Source organism: Lathyrus oleraceus, chromosome 3, assembly GCF_024323335.1.
Source record: "Lathyrus oleraceus cultivar Zhongwan6 chromosome 3, CAAS_Psat_ZW6_1.0, whole genome shotgun sequence".
NCBI classification, from domain to species: Eukaryota; Viridiplantae; Streptophyta; class Magnoliopsida; order Fabales; family Fabaceae; genus Lathyrus; species Lathyrus oleraceus.
In genome coordinates, this window is record NC_066581.1 from 422196201 (window position 1) to 422207286 (window position 11086).

General features: G+C 41.8%; 1 protein-coding gene across 1 annotated transcript; it reads right to left on the reverse strand.

Annotated features, from left to right (window-relative positions):
• Positions 1-6876: 6876 nt before the first annotated feature.
• LOC127131527 (uncharacterized) lies at positions 6877-7953 on the reverse strand. Its single transcript, XM_051060442.1, has one exon. The coding sequence runs from the start codon at positions 7951-7953 to the stop codon at positions 6877-6879; it is 1077 nt and encodes a 358-aa protein (XP_050916399.1).
• Between the last annotated feature and the right edge of the window lie 3133 nt (positions 7954-11086).

An 11086-nucleotide genomic window follows, 5' to 3' on the forward strand; every position in this document is an offset into this window, starting at 1 on the left:
CATCTTCTTCAACACATTCAAAGAGCAAAACAATGGAGTTCAACGGATATATTCTTCGCGAAGGGAAACCTGGGGATAGGCAGAGAAGCATTATTGAAAGGTTGCAAAATCGGGAAATTCTCCCGACGAGGTACGTGGATGATAATTGTCTTTATACTTTGGGTATCTACCATAGTTTTTTTCATTTGTTAGGTTTTTTAGGCTTGCACACTATCTTTTCAAACAGAGAACCTACCTTTGAGCGACTGACAGTCGAGTTTTTAAGTTCTTTAATTTATATTGTTAGTCCTAACACTACTAGTACAATTGGTACTGTTAAATTTCGAATGTTTGTTGTTGAGTATGAGTTTAGTACCAACGAACTAGCAGGTCTGTTAGGAATTCCTCATGGGGAAGGTGTTATTTGTGAGGCCCCTTTGGATTCAGACTGGTCGGTCGAGGTGTTTTCCTTCTAGCAAAGATTGTCTAATACTTCAATAAATTCTTTTGAAGGAATTCTTGCCTCGACCATCCATAACCCAGCCATGAGAGTTTTTAGATATCTGTTGGCATGCACTATTTTTGGCCGGGAGAATCCAAACAAGGTTAATGCTAGGGAGCTTCTATTTTTACAAGGAAGCCTCACAAATAGGAGGATTAATTCGGTCCTGTTTATGATTGCTCATATGGCTTTAACTCTTAATAAAGCGTGACCTATTGTTTTTGGAGGACTCATTAGGTCTGTTGCTCGGGCTCTTAACCTGAACAATGAGATAACTACCTTAGTTCCCTTAGCTCCTCACATAATCAACCTTAAATTTCTAAAAGATATGAAATTATGCTGAGTGAGAAGAGAGGGAGGTTATGTGCTTATTATTCATGGTGTAGCTTTCCCATCTGTTGCCTTACCGTGCACTAGACGTACTGATGTACATAATGAAAGGAACTGGACCTACGATTTAGATGCTCCACCTGTTTTAGGTCCACTTCCTCCTAATGTTCCTGATGAGGAGGGACACGACACTGATGAAGAGTTTGATCGGAGAGAGCAATCTCCCGTACCTCATATGTCCCCCCATCACCCTTCACCACCACACACCGCATCATCTTCTTCTTTTGCAGGTTCTGCTCCTGGATTCTATATTACTGAGGAGATGTGGCACAACCACATGGCTAGAGAACAAAGGCGTGATGACCTACTCTCTACCATTCAGCAACAACTAACGGACAACATGAGCTTCATGTAAGAATCGCAGTGGAGGACAGATCGATCCTATACGACTGTTGCACAGACTCTGCTTGCGATCACAAACGAGCAATCCTGTCAGTGGAACTACCACCGTGAGCATTTTGCACTAATGAAGGCCACTCAGGGTTCTATTTTAGGAAACCTTCGAGAGGTGAGAACTAGGGGTGGCAAACGGGCATGCCCGCCCCGTTTAGGCCCGCCCCGCAAAAGCCCGCAAAAAAACGGGGCGGGGCGGGGCGGTCATAGTTGAGGATGCGGGCCTAAAACTTAGACCCGCCCCGCAAAAAAGTGAGGGCGGGGCGGGGAAAGCCCGCGGGCATTGCACTCTTTAAGCTTAAAAATGCAAAAATTTATGTAAATACACGTGCCCGCAAAAGCCCGCGAAAAAACGAGGAGGGGCGGGGCGGACACATTTGAGGGTGAGGGCCTAAATCTTTGGCCCGCCCCGCACAAAAGTGCGGGAAAAATGGGCATGCCCCGCGGGCCGAGCCCGTTTTGCCACCCCTAGTGAGAACTGCTCAGGATGCCTTATCGGCCAGGATGGATCAGAGAGACCGTCGTCGCAGTAGATCCCGTCGTCCACCTCAGGATGGCGAAGGAAGTAGTGGTCAGCAATAGTGTGACATTGGGGACAATGTTCGATTTAAGTGTGGGAGGAGATTTTATCGCTTTCTATTTTTCTTTGCTGTTTTTAGTTAGATTGTTTATTTTTATTTATTTTTAGTTGTTTACTTTGTTTTATTTTGCTTTTAGTTAGAGTATTTTAGAAAATGCATGTGTCTGACGAGTCACCAGTATTAGTGTATCTTTAGTACATCCTAATCTCCCCATTCCTTTAGCCCTACCAAATTTTTTTTGCAAAAGAAAACGGTGTTATTCTGAAAGTTTTTGGGCTTTAAGACAGATTTGAGTTAGGATGTGGTGACTTGGGAGAACTTTTTGAAACATCAGTATCGTTTTAGCACCATAGACTTCATGAATGTAAGAATCACTCCCGAAACCCCAAATACCATGGCCTTAATTATCATTTCAGTATAGTCCTCAGTAGTTTATTCATGTAGTCAGCTCTGGCCTAAGCATCCTCTACGTAGGGGACCGATGAACATAAGTGAATGATCCAGTGAAATAAAAAAAAGAAAAAGGCAACTCCGGGATAGGTGACCCTCACAAAGTCATTTAAACCAAAAAGTTGTAAAAATTTACTGCAAAAGAAAAAGAAAAACTCACCCGCTGTTAGTTGGTTCAGAGGTATCTGGCGCTGAACTCAGTAGGGAGGATTACGATCCGATCCCCCACAACTGCATTTGGGTCAAATAAAAGGGTTTACACGGATTTATGTGCCAGAAACCCCATGTTTAGGATCAGAATCACTAACCGGTCACTCTGCTATGAAGCATGTATGGATAACGGGCTTAATGTGATTGCGCCGGAATGAAAATGACCCAAAAAGATATGAAGAGGTAGGCCTAGGTATTGTGGGATAATATGGGTTGGTTAATATAGGAATGGAGTTTATGTTTGTGTCTGTGGATAAGTGTCATCACGATACCATTGGTTTTCTCAGTTAGTACCTATCACTGCATCCCGACTTGAACTTAGAAGCCTTTCTAGCCCGAATAACTCGTTGACACCGGTTTTTCTTCTTTGAGCTTTTAAGTGTTTTGCTTGAGGACAAGCAAGGGTTTAAGTTTGGGATACTTTGATGACATTGAAATTCACCGTATTTTCGACTCCGATTTCGCATGCATTTTAGTTGTTTTATTGTTATTTTGTTATGTTATTACTATGTTTTTCTTTGTTTTCAGGTTTTCAGTCTAATCGGAGCCCCGATCGAGAAAAGGAGTGAAGATGAGCTAAAAAGCCTAAAAATCAGCATTTTACACTTGGGGCTCCCACTATGGCGGGTGCCATGGGTCCAACCATGACGTGTCCCAATATCAACCTCTCCTCAACTACCACATCTCCCACTATCTCCACTTGGGCGCCACAATTTCCTCTTGCGGCAGGCGCCATGATGTTGTGGCGGGCGCCACAAGAATAATATGTTTCCCTCCCATTTTCAAATTGAAGGGCATCCTTGTCATTTCCATTATTTTCCTTGCCTATAAATAGAGCCTTGATCTCATTTGTTTCATCATCCAAACTTAGTTACAACTAGGCATATATCAGTATTGTGTAAAAGTGGTAATTGCTTCACATCGGAGTGTTGCCACACTGTGTAATCGAGTCTGTAATCGAGTTTGGAGCACTTTGGAAGGAAGTTTAATCCTGCCGCTATTTTCATTTCTGTTATGCACTTTATTCGACCCTCCGATTGGAGCAGGTTTTATTGCTTTACGTTTGTCTACTTTATTTTCCCGCACTGCCTTTATTTTATTTACTTTCCCACACTGCCTTTATTTTGTCTACTTTCTCGCACTGTCTTTATTTTATTTACTTTCCCATACTCGCACTACTTTTATTTATTTCTCGCACTCACACTACTTTCCTTTATTTCTTGCATCGCACTACTTTTATTTACTTTCCTGCACCCGCACTACTTTTATTTATTTTCCGCACTCGCACTAATTTTATTTACTTTCTCGCACTTGCACTTATTACCTATTTTAGGATAAAAATTAAAATGCATTCTTACTTTACCATGTCTAGCTAAACCTATAAAGGTTAGAATGTAAGGATCGTAATTAAACCGATAATCCGTACAATTGTTCGTAGAAATACTTAAGGGCTATTTTGACTTTCAACTTAAGTTTTCCCGCACTTAATTTCTGTTGGGTAAGATCGAAAGCCATCCGACGTTTGTTTAAACTTAGTTGTTTTTAACTATTTCAAACACAGCGAAATCGCTTTGTTTAGTTCATTAGGAGTTTTTAACTTAAAAAGAAAAGTGATTTTAAAACTATTTTCTGACGCGTTTATAAGTTTAGAGTCTGGTTCGTGAGAACGTCTTTTAGTTAAGAAATCCAGGTCAAGATAATTTTCAACTTAGTCAGGATACTATATTACTTTTAAAATAGGTTTACTACTCTAACGCAATGCACGCCTTTTTATAAGTGACAATAAGAGGGTTTGATTAGGGAGTACAACTCGATTTTGAATACGCGAAAGCGACAGTTCCCGTTAAATTGGTTCTTTTCAAAGTAGGAAACACTGCCCATAAGTAATTCTATTAGCAAGTACTTGGATTATTAATTGATTATGTGAATTGCATTCGAACTTGTCTTTATTAATTGAATTTAATTCAATAAATTATTTTTCATTGTGCACTCTTAACAACCCTGTTTCGATTACCTTAGATAACCACCGTAACAATAGATAATGATAGATTGACATTTGGTCTCTGTGGATTCGACAATCTTTTATATTACTTTGATGCGTTCGTATACTTGCAAAAAACACGCATCAATCATGCGTTTGTGTTGTAGCCCGGTGGGAGCGGGGGCGACGGAGGCTTGGCTTCCCTGAGCTTGTCTTTTGGGACGTTGTTGGCCCAGTGGGTATTGCTGATAATTGTCCGGCCTGGGGGGGTATGGCTGTTGATATTGGGCAGGCGGCTGACCAGGGACTTGCTGCGGAGCGCCAGGAATAACGTATGTGGGTGGTTGATAGTGGTTAGGAGTCACATCTGCGACCTGATAATACGAGGTTCGATAAGCCTTACCCTTCCCCTTGGAGGTTGATGCAGTGTTGGTCTCTCCCTCTTTTTTCTTGGGAAAACTGCTGTAAGGTTTCTTTGCCCCATTGGCAGCATTAGAGGGGTTTGGGATCTTTCCGGCCTTTACACCACTTTCAATTCTTTCGCCAGCAACGACTAGATCAGAGAACCCAACCAATGTACTCCCTACCAGCTTCTCATAGTAGGGGCCCTAAAGTGTTCCCATGAACATATCAACCATCTCTTTTTCAAGCATAAGTGGATGGACCCTACCAGCTAGGTCCCTCCAACGCTGTGCGTGTTCTTTGAAGGATTCTTCGGATTTCTGAGTCAAGCTCTGTAATTGCGTCCTATTCGGCGCCATGTCAGTGTTATACTGGTAGTGCTTAAAGAAAGCTTCGGCTAACTCTCTCCAAGAACGTACATGCGAGCATTCAAGCTGCATGTACTATTCGAGGGATGCTCCGCTGAGACTATCTTGAAAGAAATGTATCAACAATTTTTCATCGCCCGAATACGCAGCCATTTTCCTGCAGTAAGACCTGACATGGGTCTTGGGGCAGGTGTTTCCCTAATATTTCTCGAAGGCAGGTACCTTGAACTTAGCTGGGATCTTGATCCCTAGGACTAAGCACATATCAGCAACCTCCAGCCCGAAGGTGTTAGGGCCCTCAAAGTTTCAGACTCTTTCGTCCATCATCTTGAGCTTCCTTTCAAGTTCATTCTGTGGTGGCCCGAAAGGCTCGTACACTAACTCATTCCTAGGCATGAAGAAGTCTCCATCATGGTCTTCTATACCAGCTTGGGAACCCCCCTGGACAGGGACATGGTAAGTGTGGGAAGCATTTGGATTGTTAGGAATCCCTTCCACATGGGTCTGATTGGTGATCGGGATCCCATTCCCTATGATGGGATTAGCAGCATTCACGTTGACATTGGCCCCTGGGTTAGCCTGGCGATTCTCTTCATGTCGATGGACGACGTTTTGCATGATGTCCATGAGTTGCCCCAGTTGGGCCCTCACTTGAGCCATCTCCTCGTGCATGGCAGTCTGGTTTTGCTCAATCCTTTCCATAGCTATCTTTTGCTTAGCTCGGGTGTGTAGAGGTGGGAAGTCAACTTGACGACGAGAGATACTGAATGAAAAGCCAAAACAATGGTGAGACCAACTGGGTGTATTATGAAATGCATGGGTAAATGATTGATGCATGATACATGTTCATTTCTTTTTTTATTCTCGGGGAACCCTTAGACGATTCATGATGCGACAGCAAAGCATTATAGAATAGACATAAAAAGTTGGAACACCGACTTCACTCAAATCAAGCAATTTTATTCATGAATTTGAGATTTCAATTACAAAGGTATCAAGTAAAGTAATTCAAAACATGGAAAAGGAAACATGGATCTATGCTCAAATGATGCATTTTACTTTTCGCTCCTTCATCTCCTTCAACTCAACTTTGAACCTTTTCATCATTCGGTCGCAAAGGTAGAGGATTCAGAGTTTAGAGTAGGGAGTGGTATTCTCATTAGCATCCTCTAGGGCGTCCTCTAGCTTCCAAGGAACCTCTTGGGTCAATTCATTGTAGAACCTTGCCAAGCAATCATACTTGGCTCGGTATAGAGCGGCTGCAGGTTGCAGCAAGTTGATAGATCCAACATAGGTGTCAAGAAGGCTATTCATCTTAGTCTTCTCCTTGAGCCAACCCAAACTCTCATTCTTCAAAGCATAAATGCGGCCTTTCTAGTGTTCGACAGTTGCGATGGGAATCTCAACCTGATGGCACTTCTCCTTCCATATTTGAGGGGTAACATAGGAAACCCTTATTGCCTCCTCTTTGAGGCGACGTTCCACCTCTATCTTGGCCTTGGCCTCGCAGAGGGCAAGCTTGAGATCTCGAATCTCCAGGTCAGTCGCATCTCTCAATGCTTTCTTCTTCTTGACAACCAACTCGAACCAATGGTGGTTATCCCCTTGTTCTTTTTCTATCTATTTCAGCTGTTTATGGAGAGAACTCAATACCATATCCGCTTGAGCCAAACCCTCTTGGTACTTATCTTTGAGATCTTCCTCAATTTTAGCCTTCTTTCTGCTTTCTGACAAAAGCTCAAAGTCCTCCTCACTCTTCCTTTTCAACCTAGCATGGTCTCTATCCAACGCATGGAGCTTCGATCGCAAGTCCTCATTTTCTTTGGTCAACTGTACGATAGTTGCTTTCAATGCATCCACTTCTTCCTTAGAAGCATGTACTGGTTCTGGTTCTGGAGGAGGAATCGGTACATCCACATTGTATAGCATCTTGACTTCCTTAGCCCTTTGCACCACCATTTGGTAGTACGGCTCTTTAGCTCGGAACTCACGCTTGCCTACCTCTTTGCCTTTGCGATGAATCTGGTTCCAAGCTCTCTTAACCCTCTGCAACAGAGTTGGGTTCTCTGTTCCCGCATCAGGCAAGATGAAGTCCTTAAATAGTTCAACTCTTGGTTCATTCTCCATCGGGTACCCCAATTGCCTCAGGGCCAATGAAAGGTTGTAATTGATGCAACCTCGTGGACCCATGAGTGGCACGTTCGGGAAGTCTCCACAGCTCATGATCACTCGCTCTACGTTGGAGGCGGGAAGGTACCACACCAAAGCTTCGGCGGCGAGAGAATAAAACTTCCAGAACCACCTCAAATCTTTTAGGAAGTCCACCCAAGGCCCCTTTTGAGGCATATGAGATATAAGCCAAGTATACAACAATGAAGCACAACTCAACACGACACCCTTTCTCTTCTCATGCCTAGTGTGCAAGCAGTAGTACACATCAAACACCAATGCAGGGACAGGATTCCTAGACACGAACACACTGATGATGGAGTGGTTTATGTAGTCGTCGTCATTTGGGAACAGGACGACTCCATAAATCAGTAGAGCAAGGATGGCACTGAAAGGAAGCCATTTCCCCTCTTTCTCCAAGGCCCACGCCTTTTCTTCCAAGAACTTTCTAGCAAACCCCGTAGGTCCCAGACCAAGGGATACCTCTTCAATAGGTAGATGGAGTGCTTCAGCGACCGATTCAGGCATCAATGGTTCACCCAACTTAGTGAATGGAGGGTGGTCCTTCACATACCAACCTAGGAGTCTCTTGTACTCTTCAATAGTTGGATCCAACTGGAAGTCTTGGAATGTGAAACATCTGAGAGGTGGATCATAATACTAGGATAAGGCCACCAAAGCTGATACTTCTATCGGAGTAGTAATGAGATCGAGGATCCGCCCATATCTGTAGATGAAGTTGTTCTTATTGCAAGGAGTCACCTTGTTGCGGAGAGTTATCAGGGTGTCCACTCTAGGAATCTTGATCTTGAGTGGGAGGGTATTCCTTCTTTCTGAGCCAATCTTAGATGCTCACTGCATAATCACAAACCTTTAGGGTTCTCTGAGAATAAGGCCCAATGTATGTATGCAAAATGAAATATGTTATTAATGCATATGCTACAAGAGGACATGATCACTCTAGATTCAAGGTGTGTAGGAGGTTAAGTTTCCCTGCAAGAAACCCATATACCCTCGCGAGGTGATTACTAAGACTTCTGAAGATGCTTAGATTCACGGGTCATGAGGCGAAAGTGTCGTCGTCGACACAAAATACTTGTGGGCCAACAACACTTTCGGGATGACCTCCTCTAAGTGAAGTTTCCTTCAACTTCAAAAGCCAAGGATTGTCTAAAGGTCCTTGGAGTCATGGACCCTCTTCGGAAGAATGGTCGTCAACGCGAATGTGACTCACGTACCAACCAAACTCCAAAAAGAATCTACACCAAGCGGGGTCTTCGTACCTCCCCTTCAAGACAACTATGTTCGACGGGTCAATATGAATAACCCTCCTATCTTAGGTGAACTCTCTAAGCCTGTGTATTAGGCTTCTCGCTCTATACTATCTATCTCACAAGATCAAAGCAGGATAATATATAACAGGAATATATAACAGGAATGGATAAATAAAGCAAGTAATAACAAGGATAAACATCCAAGGAAAAGGATACATGCAAGCTAGGCTTGACTCGCTTATAGGAACTCTATATTGTCCCCAGCAGAGTCGCCAGCTGAAGCGCCGCAAAAAATACAGAGTCGCCACCGGATTTTATTTATTCCAAAGGAAAGGGAAAATAGAGATAAAACCCCAAATGAGAGAAATGGTCTCGCAACCAAGAGCATATTCGGAAGTCGGTTATGCAAGGGGAAGGTATTAACACCCCTCACATCCATGGTACTCCATGGGAACCACTTGCTCGTATCGAATGTGTATGGATGTTTACTTATCTGTAAGTTACTTGCTATCAGGAATGAGATGAGAGATGAGATGGGAGAGAAAATAAGTTTTAAGTTAGTGTGCTCACCAAGGATTTGGGCCATTGTGCCTACGTATCCCCATACATGTAGTAGGGAAATCAGAGCTTTGTAGTTCGGCTCAAAAATGGTGTATTTGTGTGGTTGTTTTTACTGAACAATATTGACGTTCGTGTGCTACTGTTCACTTGCTTGTATACTCTATCATGGGAGCCAAAAGTATTTGATTGTTTGCGGTAAAGTGGATACGCTTGGTTCACACTCTAGCAGTTAAACATTACTTGCTCACACATGGAGGCTTAAGCTTCGTTCACGGTAGAACGAAAGTAACACGTCCTTTTCGAATGGTTTTGAATAGAGTGCACTAAGGCAAAAGATGATTTGATTTGTTGGGGTCGATTTTATGCATGGAGACAAGCATTAGACCCTTGGCTAGATACAGTCAACGGTCCAATAGCTTGGGAGTTGAGACGACAAGGTTGTCCTAACCACTCTTTTTCGTCCAAAAAAGAGATTTAATTCTGAAAGGATTTTCGCAAGTCTAATCATTAAGACTTAGAGGGAGACAAATACTCGACCCTTGACTAAGAGGGTCAATGATCGAAGTACTTGGGAATTGAGAGAACAATGAAGTCCTAACTATTCTTTTCCATCCTCATAGAACCTAGATCTAACGTGTTTGAATCATTAGATGTGTTAAGGGGGGGAAGTCAAGTGTCGGGTCCTCAGGTTAGGTACGACCGACAATCCAATTACTTGAATGTTGTGTACAGACACGTACACCCCTTTTGCATTCCAATTTGTTATGAAAATATTTTGAAAAAGGAACTTGATGTTGAATCAAGTGTTTTGAATTTATTATGAAAATAGTGAGTGAAGGATGGAGGTGAGAGATAGAATGAAGTTGAGAAGAGAATGGAGAAGAGATGTGAATCATGGATCTTGGAGTGGATGGAAAATGTTTGACGTTGGATCAAACATTCACGTTACAATGGTGAGAGTTTTATTCGGAAAACAACTTGACATTGAATCAAGTACCTTTTGTTTCTTTTAAAATGCTTTGTTTATCGTTTTGTATTTTATCTTTGATTATTAACATGCATGGTAAAATAACTAGAAAGCGATAAAGCTAAGATATTACATGATTAGGGGGAGGGGGAACATTTGATCCACAATGGGGGGATGGATCCACACTATACAATGCAAAGGCATGAAAAGAAAACTACACTTTACAAATTATAAAATAAAAATAAAAGGAATAACTTGGAGAATGTTTGGATCTCTCATTCACATGTCACCACAAAAAAACAACAAGTGGTTAGTATGCATTAATAAAATGGAATTAAAAATGCTAATGAGATGGTATAATGAAATGATATGGTATAGTGATCATGGTGAACGAACATGTGCCAAATAAATTGAAATTGAATTTTCAATTTATCCATGAACCACAAACAAAACGTAACCGAGTCATAATGAGATTAATCGTGTATATGAAAATAAACATGGAAAAATCAAATGCAATTTTAAACATATCATATTAATTGAATTAGAACCACAAAGAAATATGGATCAACACCAACCAAAATTAATATGGAAATCTAGTATTTTTTTATTAGAGGAACAAATCAATTACTCTTAATCATGGTAAATTCTAATTCTAGTCTAGTTTCTACATGAAGACTATTTTTTATTTGTTTTCTACTCATGGAAATCGATAAATAAAAATAAAAAATTAAAGAATTAAATTGCATGGAAATACCAAGATGATCAAAAGAAAATACCAAAATAAATTAACATGGGCCAGGAGGTGCAAACTCTGGAGTATGGTGCAGGAAGTAGTTTGAAGCGCATGGGTCTACAGGCT